At 34.5% G+C, this 17,839-nt stretch overlaps 2 protein-coding genes and 1 long non-coding RNA gene across 6 annotated transcripts in view; 2 read left to right on the top strand and 1 right to left on the bottom strand.

Annotated features, from left to right (window-relative positions):
• Positions 1-4,271, bottom strand: part of LOC148176836 (uncharacterized) — a 42,848-nt gene extending 38,577 nt beyond the window's left edge. The window contains exon 1 of the mRNA XM_088033199.1: positions 4,056-4,271. The gene's annotated coding sequence lies outside the window, so the exon portion shown is untranslated. The remainder of the gene's footprint in view (positions 1-4,055) is intronic.
• LOC148176835 (uncharacterized) lies at positions 4,261-6,429 on the top strand. Of its 4 annotated transcripts, none has more exons than XM_088033077.1 (3): positions 4,261-4,591; positions 4,651-5,089; positions 5,139-6,429. In XM_088033077.1, the coding sequence occupies exon 3, from the start codon at positions 5,152-5,154 to the stop codon at positions 6,388-6,390; it is 1,239 nt and encodes a 412-aa protein (XP_087889203.1). In that variant the 5' UTR covers positions 4,261-4,591; positions 4,651-5,089; positions 5,139-5,151; the 3' UTR covers positions 6,391-6,429. The 4 variants fall into 4 exon arrangements, with proteins under 4 accessions (XP_087889203.1, XP_087889205.1, XP_087889204.1 ...); XM_088033079.1 differs by having other exon boundaries at positions 4,261-4,601; positions 4,651-5,079; XM_088033078.1 differs by having other exon boundaries at positions 4,261-4,601; positions 4,651-5,084.
• Positions 6,430-6,505: 76 nt separating this feature from the next.
• Positions 6,506-9,453, top strand: LOC148176834 (uncharacterized). The gene is made up of 3 exons (XR_015769841.1): positions 6,506-6,631; positions 6,700-7,112; positions 7,297-9,453. It is a non-coding gene; the product is annotated as an uncharacterized LOC148176834 (long non-coding RNA).
• Positions 9,454-17,839: the final 8,386 nt, after the last annotated feature.

The raw sequence follows: 17,839 nt of genomic DNA, 5'->3' as shown, positions 1-17,839 counted from the left end.
ACGCCCAAAAAGTGGCATTTTGCCCTCGCCTTCTTTCTGGCCGCGGCTAGCGCCTCGGCCATTAAAAAAAGGCTCGGCCAAAAAAGAACCATTTTTTGGCCTTGGTACACAAATAGCTATTTTAGGCGATCTTAACTAAAAACTGAATTTTCAGTTCTCAAATGCGGGCGAAAAATGATCGTTTTCTGGTCGCTTCCATTTTTGTCCGCACTCGGGTTGCGCCATCTATCGTTAATTTTTTAAATTACATCAAGATACCGACATTACCCTCAATTTTATATCTATTTGGGTAAAATTAAATCGTCAAACTGTTGTAAAGTGCAACAAAGATGTGTTTTATTATTACAAAAAAACATGTCTAGCATAACAACAAAATGCACTTTAAACTTAGTTCATATAAATTGTGAAGCTACACATGCCAAAATGTAAATAAAGAAAATATAAAATTTTCTCAAGAATTCGTAAATATTTACAATTATTCGGTTATCTATGATTAGATCAATAAATCATAATAAAAATTAATTAACTTGTAAATTTAATGTTGTCGCCTACAAAGTCTTGGGTGCATCATGGCCAAAAAGTGCCTCGGCTATCGCTTCAGCCATTAAAAAAAGGTTCGGTCATAAAATAAACACTTTTTGGCCTTGGTACACAAATAACCATTTTGGAATGAAACCAATATATTTAGAATTTTTTATTAAATTCCATAACTCCGAAATTTTCAAAAAATAAAATTAACAAAAATAAAATTTGTCAATTTTGACATGCTTATTGAAATTGAAATTATAATTTTTAGAATAACGGCAAAAACTACTCATTTTAATAAATTCCGTAGCTCCAATATTTTATAATCGAAAAGAACGAAATTTGAAGGCATTGTTACTTTTGACATGCCTTTTAGGTGGCTTTTAGGCCAAATTATACACTTTTTTAATAAAAAAAAACAAATTTAATCAGTTGAAGGATTAAACCAGAATTTGAAAATTTATATTGCATTCCATATTTGTGGCAATGTTAAAGCTTAAAGAATAAAATATAAAGGCTCTGTCACCCTTGAAACGCTTATTCGGTCTACCAAATTATCAACTTTTAGAACTAGAAATACAGATTTTACAAAGTTTTATTGTTGGGGTGAAACCAAAAGTTGACAATTTTTTTTAAATTCCATAATTCCGACATTTGTAACCATAAAATTGCGAAAATTTGTAAATTTTAACATGCTTATTAGGTTTGCAAAATTACAAAATTTTCCAACAAAAAAAAAACAAATTTTAGAAATTTTGAATTTTAGGATCAAACCAAAAATTACAAATTTTATTAAATTCCGTAGCTCTCACAGTTTTTGCCCAAAAAGAACAAAATTTGTAGTACAAGATTTTTGAAGAGGAAAGACAAAGTTTACAAATTTTTATTTGTAGGTTGTAGGTTATAAGTGATTTAACTTAATATTTTCCAAAATAGTTGTAACTATCAGTTGTTAGTTAGTATACTTAAAATTATAATTACTTAATTAATTAGTGAATTCTAAATAACAAAAAAACTTATGCAAATTCTATGCGCGGCGCCATCTTGCGTGGGAAAAAAAACATTACAGAAGGGTGTTGGACAAATAAATAGAATTTAAAAAATCTTAAACATAAATTTAAAAAAGTAACAAAAACCATAGAAAAAGATTTTAATAAAAAAAATATCGATACACATCGAAAGTTAGGAAAAATTAGAAAGAAAAATTTACTAAAAAAATATGACAAATCCGAAGAAAAAATCGTAAAAGCGAGGCGGAAATGTTGTCAAAAAAAACAAACTTATGCAAATTCTATGCGCGGCGCCATCTTGCGTGGGAAAAAAAACATTACAGAAGGGTGTTGGACAAATAAATAGAATTTAAAAAATCTTAAACATAAATTTAAAAAAGTAACAAAAACCATAGAAAAAGATTTTAATAAAAAAAATATCGATACACATCGAAAGTTAGGAAAAATTAGAAAGAAAAATTTACTAAAAAAATATGACAAATCCGAAGAAAAAATCGTAAAAGCGAGGCGGAAATGTTGTCTGTTTCAGCAACAAAACAAGAGAAATTAAGTTTCGAAATGTTCTTGGCAGCATACAAAAAGTAGCCGTTAATCATCAGCCTCAGGTGAATAATTTTCTTGTCAATAATACCTACATTCAAAGCATAATTTCGAATTTATTGCCGAATAACGATGCAATTACAAGTACAATTATGCTCCCGAATGGGTACCTAACTTTAATTTCGATTCGTTTTTTGTAGGTCAGTTTCTTTAATTTAATTTAAGATCTGTATTTTTTTACTACGTACATTACTTGAATATCACCCTAAAAAGACGTCCTGAAAACCTATTTTGGTCAATATCTAAATTATTTGTGAAAAAAAATTCAGTTGTTGAGCCTCATTTTACGCAAAACTTCACGTAGAATCCAAATCCGTTTTCAAAATTCCAGTACGTCAATAAATAACCGAGTTATCGCTAATAATAATTTCGAGTTGTCGCCAGAGGGGCAAAATTTTAAAAGTCCGGAAAATCGATTAAATGGAGAGATACTCGTACTGTTTTCCCCACCGTTTTATTCGCATTTTGTTTGTTACTAATCCATTATAAGGCATCTAAAATTCAATGGTCTATTTTTTTCTAACAAACAAAAATTTCTGACTCAAATGATCTCGCAATCTATTTGACCTACCGATCTGACATTTGGCCAGATGATAACGTGTGATCCACAAAATTTTAATTTAGGGTAGGCTTTGACAAAATTTACGTAAGTCGAGACAAAATTTGACAGTAGTTTGACATTTGACATTTGATTTAATTTCAATTAGATTTCAATACATTATTGATTCTGGAAAGACAAACGATACATTTTCTCTTATTTTCACCTCGTAATGTTACATTTTTTCATTAAAAAATTAAGGTTATATCAAAAACAAAATTTCACTGCGACATGACTTCTATGTTGTCTCTCTCTTTCATGGCCTACCCTAAACAAAAATGTTGTGGCTCATATGATAGAATTCGGGCTGCCCTTTTAATTGTTATACAACTTGAAAGCATGAAAAATCTCTTTCGACCTAAAAAAGTTCCTTAAATGAGACCCTAAACAGACCTCCTGAAGACCTATGTCTGTCAATATCTAGTTTACCTAATTATGAAGCAAATTTAAGTTGCTCAGCCTCACTTTACGCAGAATTTCATGCTGAATTCAAATGTATGCTGTATACATAATGATAACAAATAACTAAGTTATAGTTGATTAAAGTTTCGAAAAGTGAATTTGTTTGAGAAGAAACTTGGGTTTTCGAGGCTCATTTTACGCAGAATTTCACGCAGATACTGAATCCGTGCTCAAATTCCGCTACAAGAACAAATAAGTGAGTCAAAGCCGATTAAATTTTCGGATAATGAATTTTGAACTCCGAAATGTTTAATGCCCAATATTTTCAAAACTGAAACCAATATAAAAAACGGCCTGCGCCATCATTTTTCTCGCGATAGATTGATATATAAATCAAAGATAATAAATGTCGTTTTCGCCCCGAAAAGTTCCTTCAATATCACCCCAAAAAAAACCTCCCGAAAACCTATTTCGGCCAATTTTACGCTAAATCCAATTGTCAACAATTTTTCAAATGCCATTTCATACATAAGTATGTCGATTGGGCGTGAATTTTGCTACGAGTCAGTGTAAAAAAACACGGAAAAGTTACATGCTTGACAGGCATTGTCAATTTACGTGGATTTAGTGAGGAGTGAGGCGAAGAGCGCGTACTGACTGAAGCAGCATCGGAAAGTGCACAAGGAGGGGCGCTAACTGCTGATGAAGTAAAAAAAGGGGTGTTAAATTAGTGACAATCCTCCATAAAGTCGCTTTTGCCCCTTTTTTCCAATAAAAAATGAAAAAAATTGAAATTCCCGCCAATGACAAAATTTCAAAACAACGCAAAGTAGGCCATCCGCTATGACAACTGCCAGTTTTTTCGTTTTTGTTTTCTTGTGGGCAAGAAGGCGGTGACTGATTTCAAGAAGAAAACTCACCGGAAAACTATTTCCAGAAATGGTTTCCCAATTTTCTATTTTGAGGTTAGGTCCAGTAAGTATCTCCAAATTCTTCATACTTTAGTAACGTTGACTTCCCACAGGAACCCCCAAAATCATGTCAACAAGCACTCCCAAACTCTTTAAGTGTGAAGGTAGCCCCATCAATTTGTACTAGAGCAGTGACTGCAACTTCACAACTGAACACTGTCAAACCGCCACAGCCCTCTACATTTGCGAAAACTGTTATTTAGAGGAGCAAAATTGGTGTTTAAATGGTTTGTTTTGTTGAAAAACACACCATAAAGTCGCGTTTATCCCTTTATTTACAATAAAAAATTTAAATTTCCCGCCACTGTCAAAATTTCAAAATAACGCGAAGTTGGCCATGGAGGTTATGTCAACTGTCAGTTCTCGCTTTTGTTTTGATGTGTACAAGAATTTGTGAGTGTTGCCAAGTACCAAATTCACTGAAAGCTTCAACAATACGAGAGACTATCTGTCCAGAGATTGTTTTCCGAATTTTTAATTTTGAGGTTAGGTCCAGTAAGTATCTCCAAATTCTTCATACTTCAGTAACGTTGACTTCCCACAGGAGCCCCTAAAATCATGTCAACAAACACTCCCAAACCCTTTAAGTGTGAAGGTAGCCCCATCAATTTGTACAAGAGCAGTGACTGCAACTTCACAACTGAACACTGTCAAACCGCCACAGCCCTCTACATTTGCGAAAACTGTTATTTAGAGGAGCATAATTGGTGTTTAAGTGGTTCGTTTTGTTGAAAAACACCATAAAGTCACGTTTATCCCTTTATTTAGAATAAAAAAATTTGAATTTACCGCCACTGTCAAAATTTCAAAATAACGCGAAGTTGGCCATGGAGGTTATGTCAACTGTCAGTTCTCGCTTTTGTTTTGATGTGTACAAGAAGTTGTGACTGTTGCCAAGAACCAAACTCACTCAAAGTTTCAACAATACAAGAGACTATCTCCAGAGATTGTTTTCCGAATTTTCAATTTTGAGGTTAGGTCCGGTAAGTATCTCCAAACTTTTCATACTTCACTAACGTTTAATTCCCACAGGAGCCTCAAAATCATGGCAAGCAGCACTCCCAAACTCTTCAACTGTGAAGATAGCCCCATTGATATGTACACGTGCAGTGACTGCAACTTCACAACTGAACTAACAGTGTCTTTCAAACAACACTGTCAAACCACCACAGCCCCCTACATTTGTGAGAACTGTCATTTTGAGACTCACTTCATTTTGATCTGGTTTAAGCACGCCCTCCAGTGTCTCCACTGTGATAAATGCAACTTCACAGCGGAAACAGCTCAAATTTTGAAAAAACACGTCCGCCACTCTCACATCCACACCAACAAAATCTGGTTTGACTGTGACCATTGCGACTATAAATCCAACCAAAAATCAACCCTACAAAGACACGTAATCCAAAAACATTTGCAGGACCATGAAATTCAGTGGTTACAATGTGACAAATGCGCGTTCAAAACAAAACTAAAAGCGAATCTAAAACTGCACGTGGCCCACCGCCACGTCCCAGATAACGAAATTCAGTGGCTTCAATGTGACCACTGCGATATGAAAACGAAGTACAGATCCGGACTGAGGAGACACCTGCGAACCAAACATTACCCCGGCGAAATAAAAATGCTTTTCTGCGACCACTGCGAGTACAAAACTAAAGACAAATCAAATCTACGAAGTCACAGTCTCTCGAACCATTTAGGTGATGCTGAGATTCAGTGGTTTAAATGCGACCAGTGCGACTACAAATCCAAAAGGAGAGCTGGTCTAACGGCGCACAACATTAAACAGCACTTGCCCCCGTCTTCCGCGAACTGGTTTAAATGTGACCAGTGCTGCTTCCGCGCGAAATACCGGAAATTAATTGAAAAACACGCATTGAAGCACACTGAGGGCCACAAAATAGAGCTGTTTGACTGTGATAAGTGTCTCTATCAAAGCGAGACGAAATTGGCGTTGAAACTGCACCACGTGTACAAGCATTTGTCGCAAGGGGGCGATAAGACGTTTCAGTGTGGGGACTGCGATTACTACACGAAGTTTGGGGGCTCTCTGAGGACTCACATTATAGCGAAACATTTGGAAGAGCACGAAGTGCCGTGGGTCCAATGCGAAAAGTGCGAATTTAAAGCGAAGAATTCCAGCATCTTGAGGGCGCATGTCACTGCTAAACATTTGGAGGAGTCGGAAGTTAAGTGGTTTCAGTGCACAGAGTGCAAGTATAAGACGAAGAAGAAGTCTAATTTGGAGCGACATATGCTCAGTAGGCATTTGCCGAAGGTTTAGTGGCCTAAAACAAAAAGAAATAAAAAATTTGATGATGAAGTATTTGAATGTGGCGCCATTTCCAAGTCAAGAGTGAAGTTAGCAACAAGTGCACGTACGTGTTTCTTTATTTCAATGGCAGGTTTCACACTGTTTTACACTAAAAAGGGCTGTAATTACAAGAATTACTTTCTTGAAGAAGTCCAAAACGTTAAAACTCAGCTCCCAACTCATCCCCACAATTCAGCATGACGCTTTTGAGGTTAGAACAACGCAAATATATTAACCTAACTTATTTAAAACATGGTAAAACATCAACTGTTTTTGCAGGGACAACTTGATAACATTTTTCCGCAGCTGTAAAATCAGCCAACTCGATCACAAATCCGCCAACTGTGATTTTGTAATGACCGAATTCGTGGGGTTGAAGCGAGACGAAATTCAGGTGTTTCAGTGTGATAGAGTGAAGACAACAAACGCATTTTAGGTGGTCACCTCAACAAACCGTTGAATTTTTCATTGGAGAGAAAAAAATCGATCAAGACGGCGTATTTTTTAAATTTGCCGCCACGTCATAATGTCAATTTTGACATTGACACACGAAGCTAGCAACAGAGGGTCGTAGCACTCTTTTCTCATTAATTTCGCAAAAATTGCCACGAAATGAATCTCCAGTTGAAGAGTGTCGTTTCTACACCAGTCACGCTCTAGGGAACACCACAACTTTGAGGTTAGAAGATTTGGTAAGCAAAAACAAATTAAGTATCGTGTGATCCATTAAATTAAGTAGGCCATGCTTGCTCGAAACTGACGTTGCAACCATTAAGTTTTATTTCAACGCCAGCTGCGAATGAAAGTTAATTTATTTAGTAACAAGAATGCTGTGTTTTTTGACAACTCCAAGGCCTACATTGACCGTTTTTTCAGTGTGCCAACTGTGACTTTACAACGGACCTATCAGTGGCCCTGAAACAGCACAGACTCAACTGCAAATTCCAAAATATCACAACAAAGCGTTACTTTTGTAAAAACTGCGCCTTTTCGACTTTTACTTTGTCTTCAAATGGTTGAACCACGCCCTTCAGAGTTGTACAACGAAAAAACGTCAAATTCCCCAACCAGCGTCGCTCCTAAAGAAGACGAGATCCGAAGGACGCCACTGGATCTTTGTACAAAAATTCAAGAGGCAGCAAGAGGCAGAAAAGGTCTTGAAAGGGGAGGATTTGTGGTCTGTGAATTACACACACGTCACAGAAGGGGGGAAAAAGAGATATTATAGATGCAACAAAATGAAATTCTGATCAGGCGACGTTGTACCGCGTCGATGCTGAGCATGATCATGATCTGAAGGACTGTCAGTCTGAGTATAGTTTGAGTCAGGAGGTTAAGAACGAAATTGATAAACTCTTTGAATAGAAGCTCAAACCTAAGTCTACAATGAATAGTCTGGCAAAGTTGGAGGGAATCAAGGTGCCTAAAATGAGTCAGTTGAAGAACTACTTGAGCGAGCGGCGTCGGAAGAAAAATATTTGATTCCATTTTCAAAATACGCATGAAGTTAACTACGAAGGTATCAGCTGTTTCCTGAAAATACCGATTTGATGGTGAGGTCTCGACAGGAAGAAGTGAAAAATCGGAGCCCAAGTGTAAGTCACACGATGAACATTTTTGAATTTGTATTTTGGATCGCTACTCGTATGCTATTCGACCTATCGATCTCAGTTATGGCCAGTTGATAGATTTCGAACTGCTATTTCGATTGATGCATAAGTCAAAGGTATTACAAGTCGTTTTTGCTCCAAAAAAGCGTCTTGAAATGACCTCAAAAACACTGTCTGAAAATCTGTGTTGGTCGATATTTAGTTTACTTGTTGAGGAAATTGATGTTATAGGGGCTCATTTTACGCAGAATTTCACACTGAATCTAAAACTGTTTTTATTTTTCGCGTACGTCAACACTTCGATGCCAGTTTGTTTACTAGATGAAGCTATTTCTATTTTTTCAGCTAAAGAAAAACCCATGCTTTGAACGTCGTTTTTGTTGGGAGAAAATCCAACTTTTTCAAGAGCTTGAATATGATCGACAAGTTTCTTTTCCTACGACCTCATATGAAAAGGACATTTTCCACACGGTTAAATGACTCCGAAAGTTGATGTTTTCGTACATCCATTTCCGAAAGTAAAAGTCACTAGTGTGATATGAATATATCCGCACAGACCTGTCAAAATTGACAGTTATTTTCAGATACAAATGTAACTCCTGAATTTTTGTCTCAAAAATCTAGACGATTTACTGTAAAACAAGCATAATGATAAAAATGAATTGGTTAGGTCGTTTTTGACCAATCAGTTTTGACAGATCTGTGCGGATATATTCATATCTCACTAGTGATTTTTACTTTTGGAAATTGATGTACAAAGACATAAACCATCTAAATATGTGGAATACGTCACTTTTTTAAGAGGTTGTAGAAAAATGGCATTTAGAATAGATAAGAAATGAACTATTGTCGAAACTTACGGTTTCTTCCTGATGATGAAAGGTCATAGGAAAAATAGTGTACATAACTCGTCGGAAAGTGTCTTTCTTGCACTCGTGTAATATCTGCACTCGGCTGGCGCCTCGTGCATCTACTTTTACACTCGTGCGAAATTGGTCACTTTCCGTACTTGTTATGTAAATATCTATTTCATATTCGGTCTCCAGCTCCAGACCTTTGATTTTTAAAGTTTTTCCCAGTTTTCCGCGTAGTTTCTCGCGATGATATCCAAACGTTTAGACCTTTTTTGTTCATATGTTGAGCCCATTTTTGCACAAGGTCGTGATGTTTACAATCGACTTCGTCTAATCCATCCAGGAATATTTGAGCTTGGTTTTGCTTGAATAAAACTTGGTGAAGTTTTAAATTCAGTGCGTTGATCTGACACAATCTCTGCTGGGATGCCGTATCTAAGAATAAAATTTTTGACAAATGCTTTAGCAACGGTTTACACTTTCTTTATTTGGAAGTGGGTAAGCTTCAACAAAACTGAGTTCACATTGTAAAGTCAAAATAAATCGATTATTATTTACGTCATTTTCAATAGGTCCAAAAATGTCTAAAAAAAACTTTTTGAAACGTTGTTGTAATTGTTAATGGTTCTGTTTTGTTTTGAATGTTTAAATCTTTAACATGCATCGCATTTTTTCACAAATAGTTCTATGTCTTTTCGCAAGCTTGACCAATAGAAATATTTCTTTACATTATTATACATACGATTAATTCCTGCATGTCTCCCTGTAGGTAGCATGTGGAAACCGTTTAGAATGATTTGTCTTAATTCCAAGTCTGTTACTTTTTCAACATTATTTATCACACTTATTTTTCTTTATAATATGTTTTAATACTTGCGCGCATTTTCCATTTTTTAAATAACTAATTCCGGAATATTATATTTCATAACAACATTCTTTAGATCTCTCAACGTTGCATCTAGGGCAAACGTTGACCGAGCATCTTCTTTCATATAAATTACAAGTGTGTGAAGGTCGCATAGTAAATTGTTTAATTTGAAATCGTAAGCTTTATTTTTTACAATTGTATCATATTCATTTTTATAAATAGATCTAAGTTCAAAAGCTTGCGAAGGTCGTTGAATTAATTTTACTACTCCAGGGTGATCAAGCCTGTCTTGCAAAACTAAAAGAACTTCTTCACTTTTTCTCTCATTGTTCTTAATTTCTTTTACTTTTTGGGCTCGTGTCATTACGTTCATTGAAGAACACACGCTGTTTCCTAAATCTTCTGTTTTCTGGGTTGATTTTGATTCTAGATAAAGTGTCTGCTGTCACGTTTTCTTTTCCATGGATAGGTCATACCGATTAAATATACTAAGGGTCGATGGTTTGTATGAACTATGAATGTTCTGCCGTATAAATATGGTCGAAAGAGTTTTACCGCAAAGACAATAGAAAGAATTTCTTTTTCAATTGTGCTGTATCGTTTTTCTGCAGGATTAAGAGTTCTACTTGCAAAGGACACTGGTTTATCATTACCATTACAAAGTACTGCTCCTAGTTCTTAATTTGATGCATCTCTTTTAATTACGAAGGTATTGTCTTCTTAAAAATTTGGATACTGTAGTATTGGTTGTTTACATAAAGCCTCTTTTAACGTCTGATATGAATTTTGACATTCTTTATTCCATTCGAAAGTTACGTTTTTCTTGCTCAACCTTGTCAAAGGTGATGCGATTTCAGCAAAATTTTTAATGAATCGTCTGTAATAATTTACAAATGGTACAAATCTTTCGTGGGATTGGATAATCTTTATTGCATGAAATTTTTGATGGATCAGGTGAAACACTATTGGCTGAAATTATGTTACCTAGTTTAATCAGTTTAATCAGTGTAATCATCGCTCTGATGATGATAGCATTGCTATAGAAACGCCCGTCAGCATTTTTTGTCAAATTTGGTGTTTGGGGAATAAATTGTAATTTTGATAATTTGTCAACAACACCAAGAATTGATCCAATAAATTTTCTTTGATGTTACCTAGACATAAAATTTCTTTTTGTAAAAATTTACACTTATGCGGATTCATTCATTTCCCATCAATTTTGCTTCCCATGCTTGTTTCACTTGTGTCTCTTCTTGCTTACGTTCAAGGAGACTAAACTACATCAACTTGCACTTCTAATGTCGTTTCGTTTCATGTCAATTTCTCTTTTTCTGCAGCACATATTTTAAATATTCAGCAGCTCTTCCTCACCTTTCCCTCCTAAATATTTTATCATTTCAGGTGCAATTTCCTTAGGGGGAAATAGGGTTAGGACACCGTTTTCTCATTGATTTTTATGAGTTTTTTTATTTTATTTTATTATTATATTATTATTATTATTTATATATTATATTATTTTATTTATTTTATTTTATGAGTATAACGGTACAATATAATTTATTGAAAGTTTGACAATATTTTATACATATATTCAAGTATATACTGTAAAATTTTTGAAGTATTTCTTAATACACATGTGTCCCAGAACTCGGGACCCAGAGAAAACGGGCTTATGAAGGCAACGATTCTGAAACAAAATTTCAAAACAAAAATTTTCTAGCTCAAAAAATAATCGAGTTAAGATAAAAAAAACGGTAGCCAATCCCAAAGCTGAACAAAATTTGAAAATCGGTAACTATGGACACATAATATCGTCCATTGGTCAGACTCTCGTTGCCTAGGAAATTGGGGTGGCCTTTTACTCCATCTCTAGATTAAGCTTTTGGGATTGGTTCTTAATTTTTTATCTTTTCTCGAATATTATTAAACTTAATCATTTTTTTTTTAATTTACCATCTGTATTGCTGTGGGCACCCTCCCTTGCCCTCTGGGTCATGTGTTCTCGGACACTCTGTATGTCTCTTTTCTACATGAACCTAAATTCTATCAAAAAAATTGAAAGTTTAATTTTTTACAGAGGTCAATACAAAAATGTATGATTTTTTACCATTTTTTTTGTAAAAAAATTAATGATAATATTCCGCTTTTACGCTCATATAGAGCGCAATACTATAAATAAAGTATACAGGGTGTCCCAGAACTCGCGCCCCAGAGAGAAAGGGCTTATGGAGGCAACAATTCTGAACCAAAATTTTAAAACCATAATTTTTTAACTCAAAAAATAACCGAGATAAGACAAAAAAACTGTAGCCAATCCCGAAGCCGAACAGAATTTGAAAATTGGTAACTATGGACACATACTATCATCCATTGGTCAGTTCAGCATTAGATTCTCGTTGCCTAGGAAATTGGGATGGCCATTTACTCCACTTCTTGAATAAGCTACTGGGATTGGTTGTTAACTTTTTATCAGTTCTCGAATACTATTAAACTTAGTCAATTTTTGTTTTGAAATTTGCCATCTGTATTGCTGTCGGCACCCTCCCTTGCTCTCTGGGGCGCGAGTTCTGGGACACTCTGTATATACCTGCCAATTTTCAAAACGATTGGTCAAAAAAAAATCGATTTGAGAAAAACGCGTTTAAAAAAAGTACCAAAAAAACAAAGTCAAGGCATTTTTTTTTTAAATTGCTTACCGGTTAATTTGCTATTCCAATACCATAGAGTAATCCTTCTTGAAAACTTTCATTTTGGGTTCGAAGCGACTAGAAATTTTTATCTAAGGTAAAAATACATATTGCGCGTTCGAGGACCTGCAGGAGGAGTACTGATTTACGAGTATAACAACAGAACGAGCCGGAATTTTTGTTTGAAATTTTGAGAACATATTTTTCAATAGTTTCTCTAACAATTTATGAAATAAAAAAAAAAGATTTTTTGAACCGTCTAATCCTATTTCCCCCCTTAAGGCGGTTTTGTATTAAAATTTGGGCATTTCTTTTCATAAAAATTGCGTACGTCTAATGACTTTGTAATAGCTGTCGTAGGGCGGTTGAAGCGGTTGGAGCGTCGACTCTTACAAAAACAAATTTGGCGGTTTCTAAACTTGACTTTCCGTGCTTTTAGGAGGTTTGCAAAATTTTCGTCTAGAATTTTTACCTTGAGAATGTCGGGTTCCGGCAAGCTGTCTCTTGACTCGATTGCGCATCGAAAGTTGTCAAGCTATCGGGAAGGCTATGTAGTAACATAATGGATTGGAACTCAACGCAAACTTCTAAAAACATTTCACCGAGCTTGCTGATGATTTTGAAAAATTTGTTGCCGTGATGTACGACGTCATTATTTTCTTCTAAATTAAGAATTATGAACCTTTTCCATTGATGAGCTTTTCTTGTTATTTAAGTATTCCAAAAAAGTTGGTAACGCTTGTTTTAATTTTGAAAATGTTTTTTTTCTTGCATATTTGCACTTGACAAATTGGACATTCTCTTTTGGATGATTTAGGCTATGATTTGAATTATGACTAAACTATTTAAAATTTTCTTCTTCAACAACGAGACTGATCGCGTTTTCTAAAGAATTTGGATGCTGAAGGCGATCTGCGAGTTGAGTTTCGTTTCGATTGATAAACGTTTAAATGACATTTCATTATACTTAATGCTGAATTTTAATTTGTCTTTTTGCTGCGTCGATGTTTAATGCCGATAGTTTAGAAAACAGTAAACTTATTACGTCTTAAATTCTAATTCCAAATTAAAAGAGCGTTTCTGATTTTTGTTTTTTTAAGGATTAGATCTTGGACAATGCAATCAATACTTCTTTGATCTGAGGTGTTAATTAGAGCTTCTGTCTTTTCCAGAAAGTTTTGATAGAATTGTATCTATTAAACATACATTAATGGCATTGTACATCTCCAAATGCTGTATAAAAATTTCTACATGATTTCAGAAATTTCTGTAATCGACGAGGATTTCTGTCAAAATGAGGAATATTATCAACTTGATAATTGATTAATGTTCTGCGCCATGTTGTACAAGAACTTTTGCTTTTTTCTATTTAAGCAAATGCAACACAAACATTGGTAAGATGTCACCAATTCAAACCGCTGCAACTGTTGCTCACAACAAATGAGATCTTTTCGTTATTAGAGTAACTATTTGCCTTAGCCTCAAGGCTAACTGCGCGATTATGCGTAGCAATAAAGGCCTGACTTATTTAAAAAAAAAAATTATTTATTTCGTTTTAATTTGTAATTATACATATAATTATGTTTCACGACACAAGAAACTTTATAAAAAAATAACTATTTAAAAAATTACAGCGTGAGCTCTCTAGAGCTAAATCTAATAAGAACTGAGTTTAATTACATTGGGCGTTACATTTTAATCGACAATTTTATAATGTGGTTATTGTAAGAAAAATGATTACAATTGGGCCTTTTACATTAAATGGGAGGTTTGTTCTAATTGAATGAATAATAGTGAATAATCTATTGATAAGAGGAGTTATCGTGGTGTGGGTCGACCACCCTGGAAGCTACATCCGGATATAATTCCTCCCCCCTTAGTTCAGAGCGTCCTCGCGTTTCGTAATTCTTGGACAATCTTGCAACTGGATGATGTCTGTTTCTTGTTCTTCCGTTGTCTTGAAGAGAGTTCTCAGGATCAGTAAAATGCGTTGTCGGAAAACGTAGCTTACTATCGCCAAGATAAGCAAGACTGTTACGAGAATTGCAGTTGTTGACAGGTGTAGTAGGTGTACCATAGGGTGAAGTTCTATAGGCGAATTTAAGTTTGTTGCCTCTTCTTTTAGTTTTGTAAAGTCTTCTAGATGCTTTTGTTCAAGATGAATTTGTTTCGTTTCTTGAAGGTTGTTATTTGGAATCTCTGGTGTTTCATAGTTGTAACTACTGTACGTATTGGAGAAGGTGAGATGATCTATGGTGATTTTGCAACGGTCGTTTTCAGAGAATAGTAGAGCGTTTTCGATGATGTTTTCTTGATTTATCTTGTATTTGCATACTTCTAAAACTTTTAGGGGTTTCTTTGTAGATACCAGAATCTTGTTGTTGTCAAGTTGTTTGATGATTCTGTAGTCGTTCGTGGCAAGAGCGAAAGTGCAATTTGAAATATCGCCGTTGATGGAACATTTGTTGGTTTCTGGAGGATTTATGCAGATGATTATCTCTTCTATTTTTGTACATTGTTCGTTGGTCCAAAGTTCTCCTTTTTCACCAAATAGACGGTATTTTCGAGGCGGCAAAAGGATTTTGTGATGGCTATTGGGTATGGGATAAATTCTTTGGTAACTGAAAGGGTTTGGATTTAGGATTGGGATGTACAATATACATGTTATAATTTTGTTAACTGATAAAATTTGGTATTTTGAAAATTCAACAATTTTGAATAGATGTGTTGAGTCCAATTCAATTAACTCGTCAGTTTTATAAATTAATTTTAAGTGGTGTATTATTTGAAACAATTCATCGGAAGAAATTATTTCTAAATTTGGTGTTCCAATAAGGGCAAATGTGATAGTTCTTTGAACATTTTGTATGGCAAATAGTAGCTTCTTGGCTAATTGAATGTTGTATTGTACTTGTATCTGATATTCTAATTTATTATTCTTGTTCTATAGAATGAAGTGAAACATTGAGATTTTGTTGATTAGAGATATCTTTAGCGTATCTTTCTGTAATGTAATTTGCAAATGATGTGTATTTGTCAATTTGTTTAACAATTTTTGCTTGGTTTTGGAAAAGATTGTCTAAGTTTGCGTTAATTTCTTTCATATCATTCTGGTCTAGATTTCCGGTGATGAAGCGTATTGTCGAGCCTAAGCCATCAAACAAGGAACGTTTAGTCCTATGATTAAATTTTTGTAATGCATCATCGATTTGTCAACATACGTCATGCAAAATTTTTGTTAAGGGTCTCAGTTCTTTAGGGCTTCTTAATTCTAATATATAGCTATTGGATAAGAGTTTTCTATAACTAGATTCTAAACTACTAATATTGAAGTAAAAGTAAAACTTATGATAATGGTTGACCGTTTTTGCACTGCCAACTGTTTCGAGGTAATATCCATTGTTATATATCCTCTCGAGTTGAAGGCCCAGGTTCGTCCCTATTAGGATGACGACGAGGGTTAGTCTGTAATGAAAATGTTTTCTTAAGTCTTTTTATTCTGCGTGTATGTGCTGTTGCGGGGAATTTGGATTTAGCTTTAATTCCTTTCACTTTATTTTTCTCGGTTGATGTTATGTTTAGTTTTTCGTAACACGGATCCATTTTTCGGATTCTTTGCTTTTTAATGTAGACAGAAGATTCGGTAACCTGTATCGTTTCGTCTTTGTCTTTATTGCGTTTTTCGAGAATCTTACTGGCGCGTTCAATTTGTTTTTGATACAACTCTTTATAAAACGGTAATATTTCTTGTTTTCGTTTGTTATTATACGATTCTTGCTTTGTTTAAATCAATTTCGTGGATATTTAAATTTTCGTATGGACCGTATAATTGACTGAATGGTGTGTATCCAGTGCTTGAATGGACTGATTGATTATAGATTAGGATTGCGGATGTCATTAGGTTTTGTGGCGATTCTTTATCATTTTCTATTTTAAGAGTCCTAATTTTCTCAATTAAAGTAGAATGAATTCTTTCTATTGGGGAATTTGAACTCGGGTTGTAGTTAGTAGTGTAATGTAAGGTGATCTTGAAGAGATCGCAAAATTCTTTTACAACATTGTTTTTAAACTCTTTACCTTCGTCGCAAACAATTTTCTTGGGGTAGTTATGGTGCGTGAAATAGTGTCGTAATTTATTTAATATTGTTATGCCTGACGAATCTTCAATGTAATAAGCTTGAGCATATCGCGAAAACAAATCTACCACGCACAGTGGTCGGTTTTGCAAATCTAGCCGGACAAAACCCAAAATTACAAAGTTCATAAAATTGGTGCCTAAACTGTCTCTGTTTACATGAATCATCGTAGAACTATGCAGTATTCTTTAAATCCTCTCTTTCATTTGCATAACAGGTAGAAAGCGACCCTTTCAGTACGTTGATTAAGTTTGGACAAATCAGTCGTTTGAGTGCGCTTTACTTATCATAAGCGTTCAGAGTTTTTACGCCTAAAAATTAACACTTTCAATAATGGAGATTTCTTTCAAAGATGCCTACTTTTCTTTATCTTGCTTTTGGTTGGTAAATGTTACCATTCTATTGCAATATCAAACCCAAATCAAGCGATATTTTTTCGTTGTCAATGTAAAATCTTTGAGCAATGATTAATAAAATTCTCTGTCGTAAAATTTATGTCAGAATTTAGTATTATTGCTGTTCATTTGGCGACCAAAAAATTACTGCCGGATCTAGCCGGTTTACACGATTTTTGTGTTTTTATATATAGACGAAAAACCTCGGTAAATTCGTGAACATTGAAACTTCGGCCATGCTGGACTTGACATTTGTTTTTTTCTAACTATTGTCTCATTCTAAATGAGTGAATTAAAAAAAAAATCGGAAATTAGAATTTTTATTCACAAAACGCGAATTTTCGTTGTATGATATTTGCCATTTTAGTCGGCCATGAATTTTCATGAACAAGGATTATATTGTTAATCAGCAAAAACGAAAACTTTAGATTAGTAAAACATTCAGGAGTTTTAACATCGTTTCAGATTTTGTCCAGCTAGATCTGCAATTCCGACCACTGTGCCACGGTAAGAAATTTGTTGTTATCGAAACTAAATGTATCTATGTGAATGACATCAAAAGGTCGTTTGGCTAATAACGGACCAGAAAATGGTGTTTGATATGGATGCCTTTCGTTTTTGCTTTGCAAACATGTGTCGCAATCGTTGATGATTTTATTGATTTTTGTTTTCATATCGGGCCAATAGTAGACCTTCTTTAAATGATTATAAGTTTCAGTGCTCCATTATGCTTTTGAGAGTGGTATTTATTAATTACCTCGTTTTGTGAATCTGGCTTATCAAGATCTTGGCAAAGTATATTACATTTTATTATTTGTACATTGCTTTCAAAAATTTCGGAACATAGTTCTCGGAATATCGGTTCTAAA

This window comes from Gnatocerus cornutus, chromosome 3, assembly GCF_029298725.1.
Source record: "Gnatocerus cornutus isolate USDA-ARS CGAHR chromosome 3, icGnaCorn1.1, whole genome shotgun sequence".
Classification (NCBI taxonomy): domain Eukaryota; kingdom Metazoa; phylum Arthropoda; class Insecta; order Coleoptera; family Tenebrionidae; genus Gnatocerus; species Gnatocerus cornutus.
Note: the sequence above shows the minus strand (reverse complement) of the source record. Positions and strands in the feature narration are given on the sequence as shown.